This window comes from Trichechus manatus, unplaced genomic scaffold (assembly GCF_000243295.1).
Source record: "Trichechus manatus latirostris isolate Lorelei unplaced genomic scaffold, TriManLat1.0 scaffold00219, whole genome shotgun sequence".
In the NCBI taxonomy this organism is placed as follows: Eukaryota; Metazoa; Chordata; class Mammalia; order Sirenia; family Trichechidae; genus Trichechus; species Trichechus manatus.
Genome location: NW_004444155.1, coordinates 642,341 through 667,878, shown reverse-complemented (window position 1 = coordinate 667,878; position 25,538 = coordinate 642,341). Strand labels below are relative to the sequence as shown.

General features: G+C 39.9%; 1 protein-coding gene across 4 annotated transcripts in view; it reads right to left on the bottom strand.

Moving 5' to 3' along the window:
- Nucleotides 1-25,538, bottom strand: part of TMEM87B (transmembrane protein 87B) — a 100,530-nt gene that overhangs the window by 58,127 nt on the left and 16,865 nt on the right. For 3 of the 4 annotated variants that reach the window (XR_002825950.1, XM_004388852.2, XM_023742803.1), the window contains exons 3-4: nucleotides 20,969-21,060; nucleotides 3,925-4,059 (exon numbers count right to left, since the gene is read on the bottom strand). Coding sequence is in view for 3 of the 4 variants with exons in the window: in XM_004388852.2 (XP_004388909.1) it covers nucleotides 3,925-4,059; nucleotides 20,969-21,060 (227 nt within the window). In the remaining variant the exon portion in view is untranslated. The remainder of the gene's footprint in view (nucleotides 1-3,924; nucleotides 4,060-20,968; nucleotides 21,061-25,538) is intronic. The other variant, XM_023742802.1, reaches the window with a different exon arrangement.

Genomic DNA, 25,538 nt, shown 5'->3' with positions numbered 1-25,538 from the left:
ATCTAAAGTACAATAAAAAAAATTTATAAAAAAAATATAAAGATCACAAAAGAAAAAATAGGGTCAACACTAGAGGCCCTAATACATGGCATAAGTAGCATATAAACCATAAGTAACAATACACAAACACCAGAAGATAAGCTAGATAACTGGGATCTTCTAAAAATTAAACATTTATGGTCATCAAAAGACTTCACCAAAAGAGTTAAAAGAGAACCTACAGACTTGGAAAACATTTTGGTTATGACAAATTCGAGAAGTCTAATCTCTAAAATCTATTGGAAAATCCAACACCTCTACAACAAAAAGACAAATAACCCAATTAAAAAATGGGCAAAGGATATGAACAGACATTTTATCACAGACATTCAGGCAGCTAATGGGCACACGAGGAAATGTTCAAGATCACTAGCCATTAGAGAAATACAAATCAAAACTACAATGAGATACCATCTCACCCTGACATTACTGGCACGAATCAAAAAAACAGAAAATAACAAATGTTTGAGAGGCTATGGAGAGCTTGGAACTCTTATTCACTGCTGATGGGAATGTAAAATGGTACAACTATTCTGGAAAATGATATGGCGCTTCCGTAGAAAGCTAGAAATAGAAATACCATACGATCCAGCAATCCAACTCCTAGGAATATATCCTAGAAAAATAAGAGCCATCACACGAATAGATATATGTACACTCATTTTCACTGCAGCATTATTCACGATAGCAAAAAGATGGAAACAATCTAAGTGCCCATCAACAGAAGAATGGATAAACAAACTACGGTACATACACACAATTGAATACTATGCAACAATAAAGAACAATGATGAATCTGTGAAACATCTCACAATATGGATGAATCTGGACGGTAGTATACTAAGTGTAATAAGTCAATCAAAAAAAGATAAATACTGTATGAGACCACTATTATAAAAACTCATGACAAGGTTTACACACAGAAAGAATCTTTGTTGGTTACTAGAGAGGGGAGTAGTAGGGACAGAAAAACACTAACTGGACAATCGATAAGTGGTAACTTTGGTGAAGGGTAAGACAGTACACAATTCTAGGCAAGTCAGCACAACATGACCAATGCAAGGTCATGGAAGCTTTATACACACATCCAAACTCCATGAGGGACCAAATTACTGGGCTGAGGGCTGGGGCCACAGTCTCGGCGGACATCTAGCTCAACTGGTATAACATAGTTTATAAAGAAAATGTTCTACATCCTGCTTTGGTGAGTAGCGTCCGGGTCTTAAATGCTTGTGAGAAGCTAAGATACTGCACTGGTCCTACCCCGTCTGGAGCAAGGGAAAATGAAGAAAACCAAAGACTTAAGAGAAAGATTAGTCCATAGGACGAATGGACCACAACTACCGCAGCCTCCACCTGACTGAGTCCAACACAACTAGATGGGCCTGGCTATCACCACCAACTGCTCTGACAGGGATCACAATAGAGGGTCCTGAACAGAGCAGGAGGAAAATGTAGAACAAAATTTTAACTCACAAAAAATGACCAGACTTACTTGTCTGACAGAGACTGGAGAAACCCCAGAGTATGCCCCCTGGACACCCTTTTACCTCACTACTGAAGTCACTCCTGAGGTTCACCCTTCAGCCAAAGATTAGACAGGTCCATAAAACAAAATGAGACTAAATGGGCACACCAGCTCAGGGGGAGGGACAAGAAGGCATGGAGGGAACAGGAAAGCTGGTAACGGGGAACCCAAGTTCGAGAGGGGGTGAGTGTTGACATGTTGTGGGGTTAGCAACCAATGTCACAAAACAGTATGTGTATTGTTTAATGAGAAACTAATTTGCTTGTAAATCTTCATGTAAAGTACAATAAAAAGAAAAAAAAAAAAAAAAACACCACAAAGGGCCACAGATTAAACAGAGAACAAAATGGGAAAACCATGGGCCCAGCAGGAAGACAGCCCGGTCTCCCTCCAAACAAAGAGAAAATGGATCAATAATGTCTGAATACACCAACAGGGCCTGTCCCCCAGTGTGAGGAAGTTAAAGATAAAATTCCTTAAGCCCAGACTGGTTACTTTTAGCCCCCTTGCAGAATTTCTAAGAAAGTAAACTTCTCTCTAAAAAAAAAAAAAGAAAAAATACAAGCTTTAAAAAAAGAGAAAGAATATACAAAACATGTACAAAGACAACTGTAAAATTTTACTGAAAGACCAGAATTTAAATAAATGGAGAGATACATCATTTTCCTGAATGGGATTGATGTGATATTACAAAGGCATCAAACCTCTCCAAATCATGACATAAATTTAATGCAATTCCTATCAGAATTCCAAAGGATTTTTTTTACCATAATAAAAAGGTCAACATTAATGTTTGTTTAGAAGAATAAATAAGAAGAATGGTCAAAAATTTCTGAATAAGAATAACGAGGGGTGCTTACCTTGGATATCAAACATATTATAAAATTAATATAATTAAAACAGTCTGGAGCAGAAATAGACAGATAAACCAACAAAACAGAGTTCATGGTTAGGGTAGGTCTTACTGAGAAAACAAGATCTGAGTAAAAGACTTGACGAAGGAGTTACCAAGCAAATCTCTGAGGGAAGAGCATTCCAGGCAGTGGGAATAGCCAGTACGAAGACCCTAAAGCAAGAATGTGCCTGGAATGTTTTGAGGAGAAGAAAAGAAGTCAGTGACACTGGAATGCAGTGAATAAAGCAAAGACTAGAAAAAGACAGTCAGCGAAGTAAAGGAGGTCAGGTTGTGTAACACCTTGTAGGCCATTGCAGGGACTTTGGCTTAGCCCTGAGGAAAACAGGGAGCCATGGCAAGGTTTGAGCACAGAAATAACATGACCTAATCGACATTTTAATAGAATCACTGCTATGTTGTCTGTAGAGGGGCAAGGGTAGAAACAGAAAGACCAGTTAGGTGACGATTGAAATAATCAAGGCAAGAGATAATAGTGACTTAGACCAGGGTGGAGGCAGTGAGAAGCATTCAAACTCTGGATGTTATTTTGATGATAGATTCAAAAGGATCTCCTACATAACTGGGTGTGAGAAAAAAGAATGACGTTAAGGATAACTTTGAAGTTTTTGGCCTGAATGACAGCAAAAAGAGAACTACTATCAATCAAAATGGGAAAGGCTCTACATGAAGCAGGTTTGTAGCAGATCAGGAATTCTACTCTGGACATGTTGACTTTCAGATGTCTGTTAAGTTACCCAACTGCAGATAGTTGGATAAAAGAGTCTAGGCTGGAGATATAAATTTAGAAGTCAACAGCATACAGACAGTATTTAAAGCAATGTGACTGGATGAGATCATCAAGGGAAGAAGTATAAATAGAAAAGAAAAGAAGACCAAGAACTGAGCACTGGGGCCCTCAAACATAGGAGAAGAGGAAGTCCCAATAAGAGGATGAAGAGAAAACCAGAAAGGGAAAGGGAAAACCAGAAGAATGGTGTTTTGGTAGCCAAGTGGAGAAGTTCATGAACGAAAAGGGGGTGCTCAAGTGTGTTAAATGCTGGTGATAAGTCAGTCAGGTGAGGACTGAGAACAGACCACTGGATTTAACAACATGAAGGTCACTGGCGATCTTGACTAGAGCTGTTGTGTTGGAATGGCAGGGGCAAAAGAGCGATTGGAGTGGATTTAACAGAGAATGACAGAATTAGAGACAGAAGATCATAAAAGACTCAAGAATTCTGAAAGGGGTACAAAGAAATGCAACAATGGTGTCAATACCTTACTTATTATGTACTATTATACACACACACACACAAACACATGAAAACTAAGTTAACCTAAAAATTTTAAAAATTAAACACGATTCTTTATAGAAAATACCGATAAAGCAGGAATTTAAGTTGATTGGTATTCACCGAGAATAAAATAAACTCTATTTTAACATGGTAAGGCAGATACTCACAGTCAATGAGGGAAACACCTGTAAATCACTGTTGCAATCTAAGTTTTCATTTTTTGTTGTCCAACAATCAATATTCTTGAAATAATGACCACAAAAGTCTTCATCAACACTGAGTTCATGTTTTTGTGACAGCTCCTACCCAAGGTAAAATTCTGTTAATATTTATTTCTACAGTTCTTATCCAAGAAGATAAATAAAACTTAATATCTCAATAATATCACATTTATTCAGTTTGGGGCACTTGAAAATATGCAGAACAAAACAGCAAAAGGAAAACAGTTTTGAACATGATTGTCAGTATAATTGAGATAATCATAATATTTTTGCCCTTCCATTGTGTTCAGGTACAGTAGTACATAATATAATCTTACAGTAAGAAAAATGATTAAGATATTATCACAAGGAAATGATTTTAAAGAAATAAAACATACTTTGCCCTGTGGCTACTTCTACTTTAACCCATGTAAAAGAGACTTTACAGAGAAAGAAAACAGCAATTGACTACAGAAAAGATAAACCAAACACTTGGATAAATCCCCAGTTTAACCTAAAGCAAAGGTAGCTAACACAATTGAGTGCAGGAGAGACACTAAGTTACACATCAACAATCTGTCCTTCCTTTCATCTTGTTGTTATGTAACCTAGAGTTGATTCTGACTCATAGCGACTCTACTGGAGAGTGTAGAACTGCCCAGAGGGTTTCCTAGGACATAATCTTTTTGGGAGCAGATTGCCAGGATATGCTGACTTTCACACGTCTGTCAAGATCACCCATGGAATCTCTGGTGGGTTCTAACAGCTGACCTTTCAATTAGCAGTCAAGCGCTTAATCATTGTGCCACCAAGGTTCCTATCCTGCAACCAATGAATAAATCACATTCTTCATGGCAGCTCCCAGTCATAAAAAGGTTATGTTGCTCCCCACTGGCCAAATATGGAACAATTTAACAAAATAAACAAATAGCAACAAATTATAATCCATATATAAAAAACAAACCAAATCAAATCTGTTGCCATCAAGTTGATCTCAATTCATAGCAACTCTATAGGACAGGTAGAACTGCCCCACAGGGTTTCCAAGGGGTGACTAGTGGATTCAAACTGCCGATCTTTTGTTTAGCAGCCTGAGCTCTTAACCACTGAGAAACCAGGGCTCCATAGATACATAACAAAGTAAAAATCAGTGCATCCATACTGATGACTGACTGACTGCTACATAAGATAGAAGGGAAAGCTCATCCTTACAGCAGAATGCTAATAAGTGTAGAAGAAAATACGGAATTAGAAAATCACCATTTAGCAATCATCAAAGCAATAACTGATTCAGCAGGCAAGAATCATCAAAGGATGTCAAAACAAGTGGGTGACAGCTTGATTTTTAAAAAAAGGATATTTACATAGTTTCAAAAGTATCTGCTCACAAGTTGTTATTAATAACAAATAGAAAATTATTTTACAGTGGAGAAACCTGACAGGTATCTCCTTAACCAATTGATCAAAGGCAAATGAGACAAACCAGTATTCTGTAGTAGTCCTACCGAAAATGTACAACTGAATCAAATCATGAGGAAATATCAGAAATAATCAAACGGAAGGACATTTTACAAAACAGGTAGCTTGTATACTTCAAAATATCAATGTCATTAAAAAAAAAAAAAAGCCATAGACTCATTCCAGGCAACTAAAGGCACTTAAAGGTAATTAAAACAAAACCAAAAACCATGGAAATGAAATGCAGCAGGTAGGTCTTGCTATACTGGATCTTGTACCAGAAAGAAACAAAACAACTGCTACAAAGAACATTACTAAAACAATTAGCAAAATTTTAATAAAACCTATATATGAGATAATGGTATTGTATTAATGCTGGATTTCCTGAATTTGAAACTGTACTGGGTAATTTAAGGGAACATCCTTGTTCTTACAAAAAACATACTGAAGTATTTAATGTGAAGGAGTAAAATATTTAGGAATAAAGTCAAAAGGCAGTATCTAGGTAAATGGCACCTTTCACTTCAAATGGAAAGATAACACAAATGAAAATATGAAGGCAGCAGTCCAAGATAACGGAGTAATCAGATACTTCTTAAAGACTGGAGAAAACAAGTAATCAGATATACATGACGATTTTGGAATCCTGAGCATCAAAGACAAGGCTGAAGAACTGGATCAAGAGTCAAGCAGAAGGAGAGACAGTATAAAAACTGCAGACACGGAGAACTGCAGATCACCAGTGCTCTGCTAGCCAAATCTGCACAGCATGGCCATACTGACATAAAGCAAGCAGCGTTCCCAGCTGAAAACCCCATCACCTGGTGCAGCCAAGCAGGAGTGACTCTGCACTCACATCCAGAGCCAGGCAGGAGTGCTTCCCATCCTGTGAAAGTGCATGCACCCCACCCAGCATACCCACCACAGCCCCTGTGTTGGGAGCCTGCAAGCCTGTGGGCCCCTCTTCTTGCCCATCCCCCCTGCCTGCACACGATCACAGTCTGGCAGCACCCTAATCCCACCCCCTAATCCAGGATCCCACGGACTGGAGGGAACCACCCCTTCGCTCATTCACGCATGTGGGGGACCCACAGACCTGCAACACCTCCTACTCCCTCCAGTCACCTATACCAGGGCCTGCGGGCCAGCAGAGCTTGCCACTCCCTCCAGTTACCCACACTGGGGGCCTGAGGGCCAGTGGTGCCTCCCCTTCCCTCTGGCCACCAGCACTGGGGCCCAGAAGACTGGCAGTGCCCCCCAACTCCCTCTGGCCACCTGCGCCGGGGGGCCTAAGGGCCAATGGTGCCTCCCACTCCATTCAGCCACCCATGCCAGGGGCCTGAGGGCCAACAGTGCCTCCAACACCCTCCAGCAGCCCACAATGGAGGCCTGAGGGCCGGTAGTGCCTCCCATTCCCTCCAGCCACCTGTGCTGAGGGCCCACGGACCAGCTGCACAACATCCCCCAAGACATGCTCTAGTGGACAGTGACATACTCTCCAACCAGGCACCCATGGTCAGGCAACATCCCGCCTGTCTCACCCCCCACCTCGTCCCACCTCCCTGCAGCCAGAGGCTTGTGCCCACTCTGAACAACCCCACACAGCCCTAACTGCCCAAACCATCGGTAAGAGTTTCCACACTATACACCCAGTGACTGATGAACCAGGTACCCTTGTCCGGACCACCTGGCAACAGGCAGAGCACACCCAAAATACCCAACCCAGCAACCAGGGAGAACGTTCCTAGCACCTATGGCCAGGTGACCGGCCAGACAGATATATCACCTCACCAGAAACGCCAGCTATATCCTCAGCAGCTCTACAAGACCAGCAAACAGAGACTTGCGCTCACACACCCAGCTGCTGCTCCACCCACCCGGAGACGGCAGGTGAGAGCTTCAGTGCAGCAAGATTAGCAACCAGAGTAGCACAAATGTCTAGCCTACTTGGATATATCAAAATAGAACTTCAGGATGCAGCACACATACATTAAAAATAAATACAATAACTTTTTTTTATTATTGTTGTACTTTAAGTGAAAGTTTACAATTCTAGTCTCTCATACAAAAATTTATACATACATTGTTATGTGACCCCAGTTGCTCTCCTTGTGCTGTGACAGCACACTCCTCCTTTCCACTCCAGATTTCCGATGTCCATTCAACGAGCTCCTGACCCTCTCTGCCTTCTCATCTTGCCTCTGGACAGGTGCTACCCATTTAGTCTCATGTATCTACTTGAGCTAAGAAACACACTCTTCACAAGTATCATTTTATGTCCCATAGTCCAATCTAATCTTTGTCTGAAGAGTTGGCCTCGAGAATTGTTTTAGTTCTGGGCTGACAGAGAGTCTGGGGGCCATGCTTTCTGGGGATTCTCAAGTATCAGTCAGACCATTAAGTCTGGTCTTTTTACTAGAATTTAAGTTCTGCACCGCACTTTTCTCCTGCTCCATCTGTTGTGTTCCTTGTCAGGGCAGTCATTGTGGTAGCTGGGGACCATCTAGTTCTTCTGGTCTCACGATGATGCAGTCTCTGGTTTACAAGGTCCTTTCTGTTTCTTGGGCTACTTAATACTTTTCTTGTGTCTTTGGTGTTCTTCATTCTCCTTTACTCCAGGTGGTTGGGACCAACTGAAGCATCTTAGATGACCACTTGCTATCTTTTAAGACCCCAGACGCCACTCACCAAAGTAGGATGCAGAACGTTTTCTTAGTAAGCTTTGTTATGCCAATTGACCCAGATGTCCCCTGAAAGCATGGTCCCCAGACCCCCGCCCCTGCTACTCTGTCCCTCAAAGTGTTTGACTGTATTCAGGAAACTTCTTAGTTTGGTTTAGTCCAGTTGTGCTGTCTTACCCTGTAGTGTGTGCTGTCCTTCCCTTCACCTAAGATAATACTTGTCTACTATCTAGTTAGTGAATAACACTTACCCTCCCTCCCCACCCTTGTAATCATCAAAGAATGTTGTCTTCTGTGTTTAAACCTTTTCTTGAGTTCTTATAATAGTGGTCTTATACATTATTTGTCCTTCTGTGACTGACTAAACTCACTCAGCATAAAGCCTTCCAGATTCCTCCATGTTATGTTTCACGGATTCATTGTTCTTTATTGTTGCGTAGTATCCCATTATGTGAATACACCATAATTTGTTTATCCATTCGTCCGTTGATGGGCACCTAGGTTGTTTCCATCTTTTTGCTATTGTGAACAGTGCTGCAATGAACATGGGTGTGCATATATCCATTCATGTGACAGCTCTTATTTCTCTAGGATATATTCCAAGGAGTGGGATTGCTGGATCATATGGTACTTCTATTTCTAGCTTTTTAAGGAAGCACCAAATCGATTTCCAAAGTAGCTGTACCATTTTACATTCCCACCAACAGTGTATAAGTGTTTCAGTCTCTCCACAACCTCTCCAACATTTATTATTTTGTGTTTTTTGGATTAATGCTAGCCTTGCTGGGATGAGATGATATCTCACTGTAGTTTTGATTTGCATTTCTCTAATGGCTAATGATCGTGAGCATTTCTACATGTGTCTATTAGCTGCCTGAATGTCTTCTTTGGTGAAGTGCCTGTTCATATCCTTTGCCCATCTTTCAACCGGGTTATTAGCCTTTTTGTTGTTGAGGTTTTGCAGAATCTTGTAGACTTTAGAGATTAGACGCTGATCAGATTTGTCGTAGCCAAAAATTTTTTCCTAGTCTGTAGGTTGTCTTTTAACTCTTTTGGTGAAGTCTCTTGATGAGCATAAGTGTTTGATTTTTAGGAGCTCTCAGTTATCTAGTTTCTCTTCTGGTGTCTGCCCATTGTTACTTATGGTTCCTATTCTGTTTATGCCATGTATTAGGGCTCCTAGTATTGTCCCTATTTTTTCTTCCATGATCTTCATTGTTTTTGATTTTATATTTAGGTCTCTGATCCATTCTGAGCTAGTTTTTGTGCATGGTGTGAGGTATGGGTCTTGTTTCAGTTTTTTGCAGATGGATAGCTAGTTATGCCAGCACCATTTGTTAAGGAGACTGTCTTTTCCCCAATTAATAGACTTTAGGCCTTTGTCAAATATCAGATGCTCATAGGTGGATAGATTTACATCTGGGTTCTCAGTTCTGTTCCATTGGTCTGTGTGTCTGTTGTTGTACCAGTACCAGGCTGTTTTGACTATCGTGGTGGTATAATAGGTTCTAAAATCAGGTAGTGTGAGGCCTCCCACTTTGTTCTTCTTCTTGAGTAATGCTTTATTTATTTGGGGCCTCTTCCCTTTCCATATGAAGTTGGTGATTTGTTTCTCCATCTCATTAAAAAATGCCACTGGAATTTGGATTGAGATTGCATTGTATCTGTAGATCGCTTTGGGTAGAATTGACATTTTCACAATGTTGAGTATTCCTATCCATGAGCAAGGTATCTTTTTTCACTTATGCAGGTCTCTTTTGGTTTCTTGCAGTAGTGTCTTGTAGTTTTCTTTGTATAGATTTTTATGTCTCTGGCTAGATGTATTCCTAAGTATTTTATCTTCTTGGGGCTTAAATACAATAACTTCTTGATTCCTCAGAGACAACCGACAATATCAAATCACATAAAGAAGCAGGACAAGACGGCACCAGCAAGTGACCAAAATAAAGAACCAGAAAACCTTCCAGAGGAAGAAATGGCAATGGAACTACCCAAAAAGGAAATCATAAGACTAATACACAGGGTTCTCAAAGAGATCAAGAAAGAGATCAAGGAAAACAGATAAAACCAAGGAAAACATAGGCAAAATCAAGAAAAACATAGACAAGCAACAGAAAAATTCAGGAAAATACAAGTAAAAAACAAAATAAGTAGACAATTAAAAGCATACAAAAACAGCTACTAGAAAATCGAAAGATCAACGATAAAATTTCTGAAATACAGAACCAATAGAAGGACACAGGAGCTAAACTGCAACAACGGAAAACAAAATCAGAGAATGTGAAGACAAATCCCTTGACAGTAATTTGAGAAAAATCAGAAAAAAGAACAAAGAAAAATGATGAAAGCCTAAAAATCATGTGGGACACTATCAAGAGGAAAAATTTACACATGATCAGAGTTCCAGAACAGGGGGAGGCAATGGAAAACACAGAGAGAATTGTGGAAGATATGTGAAATATCATGAAAGATGAGATGTCCATCCAAGAAGCTCAACAACCATACACAAAAACAAATTCAAAATGGATCAAAGACCTAAATATAAAACCAAAAACTATAAAGATCATGGAAGAAAAAATAGGATCAATACAAGGAGCCCTGATATATGGCATAAGCAGAATACAAATCATAATTAACAGTACACCAACACCAGGAGATAAGTTAGATAAATAGGATCATCTAAAAATTAAACAATTATGCTCATCAAAAGACTTCACCATAGAGCAAAAAGAGAACCTACAGACTGGGAAAAAATTTTTGGCCATGACATATCCAACAAAGGTCTAATCTCTAAAATCTATAAGTAAGTCAACACCTCTACAAGAAAAAGACAAATAATCCAATTAAAAAATGAGCAAAGTATATGAACAGACACTTCACCAAAGAAGACACTGAGGCGGATAACAGACATGAGGAAATGCTCTAGATCACTAGCCATTAGAGAAATGCAAATCAAAACTATAATGAGATACCATCTCACCCTGACATTACTTGCACGAATCCAGAAAAACAAAAATAACAAATGTTGGAGAGGCTGCAGGGAGATTGGAACTCTTATGCGCTGCTGGTGGAAATGCAAAATGGTTCAACCGTTTGGAAAGCGATATGGCGCTTCCTTGTTGTTGTTGTTAGGTGCCATCAAGTCGATTCTGACTCATAGTGACCCTATGTAAACAGAATCAAACACTCCCCAGTCCTGCACCATCCTCATGACTGTTGTTACATTTCAGCCCATTGTTGCAGCCACTGTGTCAATCCATCTCCTTGAGGGTCTTCCTCTTTTCACTGACCCTCCACTTTACCAAGCATGATGTCCTTCTCCAGGGACTCATCCCTCCTGATAAAATGTCCAAAGTACTTGAGGCAAAGTCTCATCATCCTTGCTTCTAAGAAGTATTCTGGCTGTACGTCTTCCAAAACAGATTTGTTCATTATTTTGGCAGTCCAGGGTATATACAATAATCTTTGCCAACATCACAACTCAAAGGCATAAATTCTACTTCAGTCTTCCTTATTCATTGTCCAGCTTTCGCATGCATATGAGGTGACTGAAAACACCATGGCTTGGGTCAGGCTTTTAAGACCCCAGATGCTACTCACCACAGTGATGCTTCCTGTGTCATTCAGTACTTTGCCCATAGAATACTTCACTATTGCAATTCAAGGCTTGAAGTTTTCCTTCAGTTCCTTCAGCTTGAGAAATGCTGAGTGTGTTCATGTTCTTCCCTTTTGGTTTTCTAACTTCAGGTCTTCACACATGTCATTATAATACTCTACTCTGTGATCTCGAGCTGCCCTTTGAAATTTTCTGTTCAGCTCTTTTACTTCATCATTTCTTACGTTCGCTTTAGCTACTCTACGTTCAAGAGCAAGTTTCAGAGTCTCTTCTGACATCTATTTTGTTCTTTTCTTTTCTTCCTGTCTTTTTAATGTCTTCTTGCTTTCTTCATGTATAATGTCTTTGATGCCATTCCACAACACCTCTGATCCACGGTCATTAGTGTTCACTGCATGAAATCTATTCTTGAGATGGTCTCTAAATTTAGGTGGGTTATACTCAAGGTCGTACCTAGGCTCTCATGGACTTGGTCTAATTTTCTTAAGCTTCAACTTGAACTTGCATATGAGCAATTGATGGTCTGTTCCACGGAGGGCAGGGCCTGGTTCTGACTGATGATATTGAGCTTCTCCATCATCTCCTTCCACAGATGTAGTTGATTTGATTCCTGTATATTCCATCTGGCAAGATCCACATGTATAGTTGCCATTTATTTGTTGAAAAGTATTTGCAGTGAAGAAGTTGTTGGTCTTGCAAAATTCTATCATGCAATCTCTGCATCGTTTCTATCACCAAGACCGCATTTTCCAAATACCAATCCTTCTTCTTGTTTCTAACTTTCGCATTCCAATCACCAGTAATTATCAATGCATAATGATTGCACATTTAATCAATTTCAGACTGAAGCTGGTAAAAATTTTCAATTTCTTCATCTTTGGCCTTAGTGGTTGGTGCATAAATTTGAATAATAGTCATGTTAACTGGTCTTCCTTGTAGGCGAACGGATATTATCATATCACTGACAGCATTGTACTTCAGGATAGATCTTGAAATGTTCTTTTTGATGATGAATGCAACGCCATTCCTCTTCAATTAGTCATTCCTGGCATAGTAGACCATATGATTGTCTGATTCAAAATGGCCAATACTATTTCAGCTCACTAATGCCCACGATATCAATGTTTATACATTCCATTTCATTTTTGACAATTTCCAACTATCTTAGATTCATACTTCGTACATCCCATGTTCCAATTATTAATAGATGTTTGCAGTGGTTACTTCTCATTTTGAGTTGTGCCACATCAGCAAACAAAGGCCCCAAAAGCTTGACTCCATCCATGTCATCAGGGGTCAACTATTTGAGGAGGCAGCTCTTCCCTAGTTATCTTTCGAGTGCCTTCCAACCTGAGGGACTCATCTTCCAGCACTATATCAGACAATGTCCCTTTAAAAGCTAGAAACAGAAATTCCATATGATCCAGCAATCCCACTCCTAAAACTATAACCTAGAGAAATAAGAGCCTTTACACAAATAGACATATGCCCACCATGTTCACTGCAGCATTACTCACAACAGCAAAAAGATGGAAACAACCTAACTGCCCCTCAACAGATGAATGGATAAATAAACTATGGTACAAACACACAATGGAATACACCACCACAACGATAAAGAACAGTGATGAATCTGCAAAACATCTCACGATACGGATGAATCTGGAGGGCATTATGCTGAGTGAAATAAGTCAATAGTAAAAGCTCAAATACAGTATGAGACCACTATTATACAAACTCATGAAAAGGTTTCCACACATAAAGAAAAATCTTTGATGGTTACAAGGGAAGGGAGTGGTTGGGAGGGGAAAAAACTAACTAGATAGTAGGTAAGTGATAACCTTGGTGAAGGGTAACAGAGTATATACAATACTGGGGAAGTCAGCACAATTTGACCAGGACAAAGTCATAGAAGCTTCACAGACACATCCAAATGCCCTGAGGTACTGAGTTACTGGGCTGAGGGCTGGGGACCCTGCTCTCAGGGGACATGTAGCTCGACTGGCATAAAATAGTCTATAAAGAAAACGTTCTACATCTGACTGTGGTGAGTAGCATCTGGGGTCTTAAAAGCATGTCAGCAGTCATCTAAGATACATCTACTGGTCCTATCCTGGCTGGAAGAAAGGAGAATGAAGAAAACCAAAGACATAAAGGAAAGATTAGTCCAAAGGACTGATGGACTGCAACTACCACAACCTCCCCCAAACTGAGGCCAGAACAACTAGATGGTGCCCGGTTACCTCTACCAACTGCTCTGGCAGGGATCAAAATTGAGCATCCCAGACATAGCAGGAGAAAAATACAGAACAAAATTCAAATTCACACACACACAAGAGACTGGAAAATCCCCAAGAGCACGGCCCCCGGACACCCTTTTAACTCAGTACTGAAGACATTCCTGAGGTTCACCCTTCAGCCAAAGACCAGACAGGTCTATAGGGCCAACAATAACACACGTGAGGAACATGCTTCATAGTTCAATCATGTATACAAGACAAATGGGCATACCAGCCCAAAAGCAAAGATGAGAAGATAGGAAAGGACAGGAAAACTGGACAAATGGAAACAGGGAACCCAGAGTAGAGAAAGGGAGAGTGTGGACATATCACGGGGTTGGCAACCAATGTCACAAAACAATTTGTATTACTTTAATGAGTAACTAATTTGTTCTGTAAACTTTCACCTAAAAACCAAAAAAACCAAACCCATTGTCATCCAGTCGATTCCAACTCATAGCAACCCTATAGGACAGAGTAGAACTGCCCCATACAGTTTCCAAGGAGCGCCTGATGGATTCAAACTGTCGACCTTTTGGTTAGCAGCCGTAGCTCTTAACCACTACACCACCAAGGTTTCCAAAGCACAATTAAAAAAAAAAAATTAATTAGCACAGGCACACAGGCCTGGGGGAAAAAAAAAGAACAGAAGTTCAATGAATCCATACAGAACACACCGAAAGAAAAAGTCACCAAGACATATCATAACTAAACTTACCAAAACCAAAGACAAAGAAAGAATACTGAGAGCCGCTCAGGAAAAAAGAAAAGTCACCTACAAAGGGGAATGAATAAGACTAACCTTTGATTACTCAGTAGAAACCATGCAGGCAAGAAGGCAATGTAATGACATATACAAAACATTGAAAGAAAAAAATTGCGAACCAAGAATTTTATATCCAGTGAAACTGCCTCTCAAATATGATGGTGAAATTAGGACATTTCCAGATAAACAGAAATTAAGGGAACTTGTAAAAACCAGACCAGACTTGGAAGAAACATTAAAGGGAGTCCTTTGGAGAAAGAACCAAAACATCAGACAACAACCTGAGATTAGGACAAAGGATGACACGAGCCAGATACCAACCCAGATAAAGAATTCTCAAAAATAAAACAAAGCTAAAAGATTGAAAACAGGGAACCAGAGACCTCAATTTGCAAATGACAACGTCAAAACAAAAAACAAGGAATAAACAGTATAGTTATAGAACTTTCATAAGCAGAGGAAATAAAGGTGATATCAAGAAATAAAAGACTGTTTTAAACTTAATAAAAGTATATTTCAAGATAACCACAAAGAAAGCTAACAAACCTACTCATCAAAATAAAAAAAAAAACAAAGATGCAGTAAACACAAAACCAAAAACAGCAAAAGAAACGAAAATAAATTCCACAAACAAAAAGAACTCAGCATGGAACAATAAGCAGAACAAAGAAACCATCAACACCACAAAAAAAGTACACTAAAATGACAGGAGTAAACTCATACCTATCGATAATCACAGAGAATGTAAATGGCTTAAACGCATCAGTAAACAGAGAGGAGAAGAATGGACTAAAAAAACATGATCCACCTATATGCTGTCTACAAGAGACACACCTTAGACACAAAGACATAAACAAACTAAAATTCAAAGGATGGAAAAAAATACAAGTAAACAATAACCAAACAAGTGCAGGAGTGGCAATATTAATCTCTGATAAAACAGACTTTAAGGCAAAATCTACTGTAAAAGACAAGGAACAAAAAAATCTACTGCCGTAAAGTCTATTCCAACTCACGGCGACCCTAAAGGACAGGGTAGAAATGCATACCAGGTATGCAAGGATGGTTCAACATTAGAAAATGAATCAACATAATCCACCACATAAATAAAACAATCACATGATCATTTCAATTGACGATGAAAAGGAATTTGATAAAGTCCAACACCCATTCCTGATAAAAACTCTCAGCAAAATAGGAATTCAAGAGAAATTCCTCAGTATAATAAAGTGCATATATACAAAACCAACAGCCAACAATATTCTAAACAAAGAGAAACTAACTGAAAGCGTTCCCCTTGAGAATGGGAACCAGACAAAGATGTCCTTTACCACTACTCTTATTCAACATTGTGCTGAAAGTCCTAGATAGAGCAATAAGGCAAGAAAAAGAAATAAAGGGCATTGAAATTGGTAAGGAAGAAATAAAACTATCCCTATTTGCAGATAATATGCTCCTATACATGGAAAAGATTCCACAAGAAAGCTACCGGAATAGAAGGATTCAGCAAAGTAGCAGGATACAAAATCAACAAACAAAAATCAGCTGGATTCCTCTACACCACCAAAGAGAACTTCGAAAAGGCAATCAGGAAAACAATACTATTTACAAAACTCTCCCAAAAGGTAAAATACTTCGGAATAAATCTAATTAGGGATATAAAAGACCTATAGAAAGAAAACCACAAAATACTACTGCAAGAAACCAAAAGACATCTACATAAATGGAAAAACACACCATGCTCATGGAAAACAGGACTCAACATTGTGAAAATGTCAATACTACCCAAAGCAATCTGCAGATACAATTCAATCCCAATCCAAATTCCAACGGCATTCTTTAACGAGATGAAAAAATTAATCACCAACTTTATATGGAAAGGAAAGAGGACCTGAATAAGCAAAGTATTACTGAAGAAAACCAAAGTAGGAGGCCTCAAACTACCCAGTCTCAGAACTTACCATACAGTCACAGTAGTCAAAACAGCCTGGTATTGGTACGACAGAGATAAAGACCAATGGAACAGAATTGAGGACCCAGAAGTAAATTCATGCACCTACTGACAGCTAACTTCAACAAAGGTTCAAAGTTCATTAAATGGGCAAGAGAAAGGCTCTTCAACAAATGGTGCTGCCAAAATTGTACATCCATTTGCAGAAACATGAAACAAGATCCATACCTCACACCATACACAAGAACTCAAAATAGACCAAACATCTAAACATAAAACCTAAAACTATAAAGATCCTGAAAGAAAACACAGGGACAACACTAAGGGCCCTAATATACAGCATAAACAGAATACCAAGCATAGCTAAAAATGGGCAAATAACTCAAGATAAACTAGATAGCTGGGATCCCCTAAAAATTAAACACTCACACTCATCAAAAACTTCACAAAAAGAATAAAAAGAGAACCTACAGACTGGGAAAATAATTTTTGACTATGACATATCAGACAAGAGTCTAATCTCTAAAATTTATAGAAAACTTTAATACCTCAACAACAAAAAAGACAAACAACCCAATTAAAAAATGGACAAAGAATATGAAGACATATTTCACCAAAGAAGATATTAAGGCAGCTCAATAACACATGAAGAGATGCTCTCAATCATTAGCCATTAAATAGATGCAAATCAAAACTACAATGAGATCCCATCTCACCCCAGCAATAATGGCCCTGAACAAAAAAACAGAAAACAACAAATGTTGAAGAGGCTGTGGGGAGATGGTAACTCTTATACACCGCTGATGGGAAATGTAAAATGTTACAACCGCTATGGAGAACACTACGGCATTTCCTTAAAAAGCTAGAAATAGAAATATATAATCCAGCAATCCCACTCGCAGGTATATATCCCAAAGAAATAAGAGCCGTGACAAGAAGAGACATACGCACACCCATGTTCTATGCAGCATTATTCACGCTAGCAAAAAGAAACAACCTAAGTGTCCATCAACAGACAAGTGGATAAACTGTGGCACATACACACAATGGAATACTACCCAATGATAAATAATAATGATAAATCCATGGAACATCTCACAACATGGATGAATATGGAGGACACTATGCTGAGTGAAACAGTAACAAAAGGACAAATGTTCTATGACATTACTATTATAATTGAGAAAAGGTGTACACACAGAAACATTTTTTGATGGTACCAGGGATGAATGGGGGAGTGGGGAAAACCACTAACTAGAGAGGAGACACAAGTTAACTTTGGTGGAGGGAAAGGCAGTACACAATATGGGGGAAGTCAGCACAACATGACCAAGGAAAGGGAAGTCACTGAAAGGTATGCAAGAATAAAAGGCAATGACAGTAAATGCTGTAACATATACAATCCTGCAACAACAATAATAATGAACAATAATTTATGAGTGGATACGTAGGTATACACGTATGCCAAATAGGTACAAAGGGTGTATGCGAGTATACTCATTTGCATACATAGGTTAGGCTATGAATATTTCTATATATATATTTATAAGTGCTGCATGTACATTAATATATACAATAGATCACACAGGAGGCACAGTCACAGAAACATCCTAGACATAACCAAATACTTCGTGAGACTGAGTTAGTGGTCTTGAAGGCTAAGGACCATAGTCTCAGGGGACATCTAGGTCACTGGCATAACATAGTTCATAAAGACAAGGTTCTACATCCTATACTGGTGAGTAGTGTGTGAGGTCTTAAAAGCTTGCACACGGTCATCTAAGATACAACTATTGGTCTCTTTCCATCTGCAGCAAAGGAGAGTGAAGAAAACCAAACACTCAAGGACACAATTAGTCCAAAGGACTAACGGACCACAGGAACCACAGCCTCCACTAGCCTGAGACCAGAAGAAGTAGATGGTGCCCAGCTACCACTATTGACTGCTCTGACCAGGATCACAGCAGGAGATCCCAGTCAGAGTTGGAAAAAATGTAGAACAAAATTCAAATTCATAAAAAAAGACTAGATTTACTGGTTCAAGAGACTGGAGGAACGCCAGAGACTATGGCCCTTAGACACCCTTCTAACCTGGAACTGAAGCCATTCCCAGATACCACCTTTTAGCCAAATAGACAGGTCTAAAGTATAAACAACAACATCCGTGAAGAAAGTTTTCCTTAAAACAGTGATCTATATGAGACCAAAAAGGTAACATATACCCAAAAGCAAGGATAAGAAGGCAGGAAGAGGCAGGAAAATTGGACAAATGGAAATGGGGAACTCAGGGTGGTAACAGTAAGAGTGATGACACATTACAGGATTGTAACCAATGTCATGGAACAATGTGTGTATAACTATTGAATGGGAAACTAACTTGCCCTGTAAACCTTCACCTAAAGCACACACACACAAAGATGGAAGAAATACACAGTCACTGTGTTAAAAAAAATTGGTTGATGTTCAACCATTTCAGGAGGTAGCATATGATCAAGAACCAAAAGTACTGAAGGAAGAAGTCCAAGCTGCACTGAAGGAACTGGCAAAAAAGAAGGCTCCAGGAATTGACAGAATACCAATCCAAGATGTTTCAACAAACGGATGCAACCCTGGAAGTGCTCACTCGTGAAAAGACAGCTACCTGGCCAACCAACTGAAAAAGATGATTATACGTGCCCATTCCAAACAAAGGTGATCTGACAGAACGCAGAAATTATCAAACAATGTCATTAATATCCCATGCAAATAAAATTATGCTGAAAATCATTCAAAAGTGGTTGAGCAGTACACCAACAAGGAATTGCCAGAAATAAAAGCTGGGTTCAGAACAAGATGTGGAATGAGATATCATTGCTGATGTCAGATGGATCTAGGCTGAAGCAGAGAATACCAGGAAGATGTTTACTCGTGTTTTATTGACTATAAAAAGGCATTCAACTGTGTGGATCATAACAAATTATGGATGACACTGCAAACAATGGGAATTCCAGAACACTTAATTGTGCTCATGAGGAACCTGTACATAGACTAAGAGGCAGTTGTTCAAACAAAACAGGGGATATGCATGGTTTAAAATCAGGAAAGATGTACATGAGGGCTGTATTCTTTCACCATACTTAGTCAATCTGTATGCTAAGCAAATAATCCGAGAAGCTGGCCTATGAAGAAGGATGCAGCATCAGGACTGGAGAAAGACGTATTAACAATCTGTAATATGCAAATAACACAACCTTGCTTGCTAAAAGCGAAGAGGACTTGAAGCACTTACTGATGAAGATCAAACACTACAGCCTTCAGTATGGATTATACCTTAACATAAAGAAAATAAAAATCCTCACAATTGGACCAATAAGCAATATCATGATAAATGGAGAAAAGACTGAAGTTGCCAAGGATTTCATTTACTCGGATCCACAATCAACACCCATGGAAGTAGCAGTCAAGAAATCAAATGACACACGGCATTGGGCAAATCTGCTGCAGAAGACCTCTTTAAAGTGTCAAAAAGCAAAGATGTCACCTTAAGGACTAAGGTTTGCCTGATCCAAGCCATCGCATTTTCAGTCACCTCCTATGCATGTGAAAGCTCGAACAATGAATAAAGAAGATCAAACAAGAATCGATGCATTTGAATTACGGTGTTGGCAAAGAATATTGAATATACCATGGACTTCCAAAAGAATGAACAAATCTGTCTTGGAAGAAGTACAGCCAGAATGCTCCTTAGAAGCAAGCATGGCGATATTTCATCTTACATACTTTGGACAGGTTATGAGGAGGGTCCAGTCCCTGGAGAAAGACATCAGCCTCGGAAAAGTAGAGGGTCAACGAAAAAGAAGACCCTCAATGAGATGGACTAACACTGTGGCTGCAACAATGGGATCAAACATAGCAACAACTGTAAGGATGGCCCAGGACCAGACAGTGTTTTGTTCTGTCGTACACAGGGCTGCTATGAGTCAGAAGCAACTCGACAGCACCTAACAACAACAACAACATAGTGCTTGTATCAATGGCTCCTATATGTCTTATTTAAACACTTATTAACATTTTTCACAAGATACTAATAAGAAAACTAAAGGGTTGGTATTCTGAGAAAGCATATACTTGGGGACTGTCTTAAGTCTCAAAAAAAATCGGTGGCATTTCTAAAACTACAATCTATATTTATAGCCTACCCACCTAATGAGCTAATACATCTTTGTACTCATAATATTTCTTTCATAGCTTTACATACATTAAAGATTTGTGTTTACTTACTTCCAGCTCAGAATATTCATTGTGACAGGTATGATACTTCAAATACCATTCTATGGTAAACTTCACAGGCCCGGAACAACTGAATGATTTAACTGTTCAGAAAAAGAAAAGTCTCATTTTACATTAATAATATATATATTCTAATATGAACTTAAGGTTTCAAGAATACAATTTAAAGTAGGCTACTTTAATGTAACAATAAGATATTAATTTCTCCTAATAGTCACTGCAAAATGAGACAGACAAACTCATGAAGTTATCATAGGTAATCAAAAGTTGTTGCAACACTATTCATTTCATCTGCGGGTTAAGGCCAATGCTAAAATCAACTAAGAAAGAGCCTAATATGCTGAGCCATGCTTATTTCACTCTAAAATGTTCTCTTCACTCACTTATTCATTCAAGAAATAGTGAGTGAGCATCCCCATGTACCAGAAAGGGACACAATAGTAAATAAGAACAATCCTTGTCCTTGGCTTAAGAGGTGGTGAGAGTGGGGTAGGGGGTGGGGGGCGGGCGCAGGACTGACAATTAAAGAGGCACTCTCAATAGAATAAGGGCCATGATAGGAGCCAAGAACAGGGTGCACTGGGCAGGACAGCTAACGTAGTCTAGGAGAGCATGAAGAATACTTTTAAAAAGACTTTTTAAAATTTGTAAAACTTATTTAATGGGTTAAAGTAAAACAACAAGGCATTAAAATATTTATAATACATATAGAAGTAAAATATATGGTAAAAATAGCACACAGAATGGGAATGAGAAAAGACAGTTTACTGTTGTAAGGTTCATATCCGTGTCCAGTTGCTGCTGAGTCAAATCTGACTCATAGGGACCCCATGTGTGTAAGAGTAGAACTGTGCTCCACAGAGTTTTCAAAGGCTGATTTTTTGGATGTAAATCTCCAGAACTTTCCTCTGAGGCACTTCTTGGTAGACTGGAACCTCCAATCATTCAGTTAGCAGCCAAGAACATTAACTGTTTGCACCACCAAGAGGCTCCCATGTATGTGAAAAAGTATATTTGAAGGTAGACTGTAAGGTGCTATGGAGTTTACAGCTAACTTTACCCAAAGAATTTGGTCTTTGTCCTTGGTTCCTGAGAGATAAACTTTAAATCCTTGAAATTTCCCAAATGATTAGAATCTTTGTTATGCTATGAGGTGACCTGGGTAGGGGGGTGATCAAGCCAAAAAGACTACCTCATGATATCAGGGAGTGTGGGATGACTTGATCAATTATGACTACGTAGTGAGGACCCAGTAAAAGCTCTGAACAGGGAAGCTCCATGAGCTTCCCGGCTGGTAAAAGACACAGATGCCTGTGGGAGGGTAGCATGTCTGAAAGGGACATGGAAAGTCACGCTGGGAACCCTCTCAGACCTTGTCCTAAGCATCTCTTCATTTGTATCCTTTTTGCTATAAGAAAACTGTAATCATAAGCATAGTGCTTTCCATGAGTTCTCGAGTGGTTCTAGTGAATGTTCAAACCCAAAGAAGTAGTGGGACCCAGCAGGTCAGAAGTGAGGGGCAGTGGCAACCCCTGAGCTTATGGCTGGTATCCTGAGGGGGTAGAGGAAACCTCTGAATTTTGTCAGCAAGGCAAAAGTCAGGGGAGTCTGGGGACTCCGAAGCTTGCAGCTGGCGTCAGAGATCCTGGGCAGATTTGGCAGTGTGCAGGACTGTGCCCTTTAACTTCTCAGGTCTGGCCTAGCTCTGGTGGTTAGGGCAGAGGAAGAAGTGCTGCATGTGGAGCTTGTGTCAGAACAGAAGTGGAACAAAGAGGAACAAAACTGATAACAGATTGCAACTGATCTTTACACTCTGGGGTCAGAAAAGTGGGAATTAGAGTGAGGGCAAAATGGCGCTCTAGGCAGAAGCACCACGCCGTCCCATCACAGCAAAGATCCGAAAAACTAAGCCAGACGGAAAAAACAACAATCCCAAAACCCTAAAACATCAAATGAAGAGATAAAGAACTCAGGCAAGCACCAAATGGAGTGAGAAAACTGACAGAGAACGGAGAGCGAGGAGAGATTCACGCAGAGGTCCCCTATCAGCTAACACAGCACAGATCCGCCATCTTGGAAACTATCGGAGACCAGCAAACAGGGGTACTAGAAAGCAGCTTCACGAAGCTTCCAGCAGGAGACAAAACAACAGGTAATTTGCGATATATGCTTTCCCACCTCCCACCCTTCTTCATCCCCACTCGGCCTCTTCTGCTTCCTGCGGTCACAATCTCATCTGCGAAGCACTGGCTGCTTGGATTTCCACCCACCCGAATGGGCCGGCTCTCTGAGTGCCATTTGCTCGCTGCTGGTGTTGCTTTTTTCCGCTTCTTTTGATTTCTTCCTTACCTCTCACCAACTCCCCCTCCTTTCGCTCAAATACCTGGCTCCGTGCACCATTTTTGCTTCTTCCTGAGAGGCCGCGGAGCTCCAGTAATTTGTGATATACGCTTTCCCAACCCATACCATTCTTCACCCACACTTGGCCTCCTCTGCTTCCCGCAGACACAGTCTCTTGTCCGGGAGGCACTGACTGCTTGGATTCCACCAGCCTGCACTAGCTGGCTCTCTGAGTGCCATTTGTTGGCTGCTGGTGTTGCTTCTTTTCCACTTCTTTTGATTTTTTCCTTACTTCTCATCACCTCCCCCTCCTTTTGCTCAAATACCTGGCTCCATGAGCCATCTTTGCTTCTTCCTCAGGGGCTGTGGAGCTCCATTCGAGTGTGGAGCTGCTTCCCAGTCTGGGCTGCTGTGTTGGTGGGATCCCGGGACTTTAGTTCGTTTGTTTTGGATTGTTTGTTTTCTTTTCCTTTTTTTGAGTTGGGAACCTGTTCTGGCCAGGCGGTGCTGCGTGGCTTGGAACTACCCTCTTGGCTTGCACACACGTGCAGAGAGATTCCTGAGAGGATTTCTTTTCTCATTGGTGTTCTTTTCGTTTTTTTTTTTTTCCTCTTTTTGGGGGGCTTTTCTTGTTCTTTTTTTATCCATTTGTTTTGTTTTCTTTTCCCTCTTTTTCCCTTTTTGTCTTTCTTCATTACTCAGTTTCTCGTATCTCTATATCTTCCTGCTCTTTCTCTTCCGTGAATACCTGGCGTTGTATACCTCTACGCCTTCTAGCCAGGCTGCACTGCAACACCTGAGAGCGACGTCCCCAGACCTCATAGCTGCACCGTTGGGATCCCTGGGAACTTTGTGGTTCTTTAACCTTTCCGATTTTTATTTATTCATTCTTTTCTTTTCCTTTCTCTTTTTTCTTCCTCTTCCCCTTTTTGTATTTCTCCATTTCATAGTCTCTCATCTCTCCACTCCAATGGCAAGCTCCCCTAGTATTCTTTTCTATTTCTTTCTATGTTTTTGGTTCCTGTTCCTCTCTCCTCTCTCCCATATCCATCTTAGCTCCACAAATAACAATCTCCCCTCTACATCCTGGCTATGTGCACCGTGCACTTAACATCACACTGCCAAGCAACACAGGCACTGCCAACTGGAACCTGCCCTGCACTGATTACTGACCCGCCGTGGTGGCTGTAGTAAGTGCCACAAACAACCCGTCCCAGTAACTCCTCTTCAGCTAGGCCTGCCCTGCCATACCATATCTGAATGACTGACCCTGCCAACTGGAGAAGGAAGCAAAAAGTATTGTGCCCACAGACGAGCAAACAACAAAGAACACACAGCTCGCCTGCTCAGACATAGCCAAATTTTTAAAAAAAAGGGACGCAACAAACAAATCTACAATCAATAAATGAGAAAAATAACTACTAAATGCCCCAAAGACAGCAGACAATATCAAAACATTTACAAACACAGGAGAGGATGGTTCCAGTAGGTGTCCAAAATAAAACACCAGATGACTTTCCAGGGGAAGAAAAGGCACTAGAATTACCTGATAGGGAATTCAAATCTCTAATACTCAGAATTCTCCAAGAGCTAAAGCAAAAAGCAGACAAAAATGAGAAAAAATAGACAAATTCATGGAAAATACAGACAAAAAATTGGAAGAATTCAGGAAAATAATGCAGGAGCAAAAAGCCAAAATAAATTCACAATTAGAAATTATACAAAAACAACAATTTGAAATCCAAAACATAAACAACAAGATTTCAGAAATGGACGGTGTCATAGAAGGGCTGAGAAGCAGATTTGAAACAGCGGAAGACAGGGTCAGTGGAATTGAAGACAAGCACTTGGATACAAGTCTGTTTGAGGAAAACTCAGAAAAAAGAACAAAGAAAAATGAAGAGACCCTGAGAGTTATGTGGGATACAATGAAAAGCAAAAATTAGCGAGTGATTGGAGTTCCAGAACAGGAGGAGAAAACAGAAAACACAGAGAGGATCATTGAAGAACTGCTGACAGAAAACTCCCCAATATCACGAAAGATGAAAAGCTGGCCATCCAAGAAGCTCAAAGAACCTCATATAGAATAGACCCCAAAAGAAAATCACCAAGGCATATCATAATCACACTCGCCAAAAGCAAAGACAAACAAAGAATCCTGAGAGCAGCTCGTGAAAAACAAGAAGTCACATACAGAGGAGAAACAATAAGACTAAGCTCA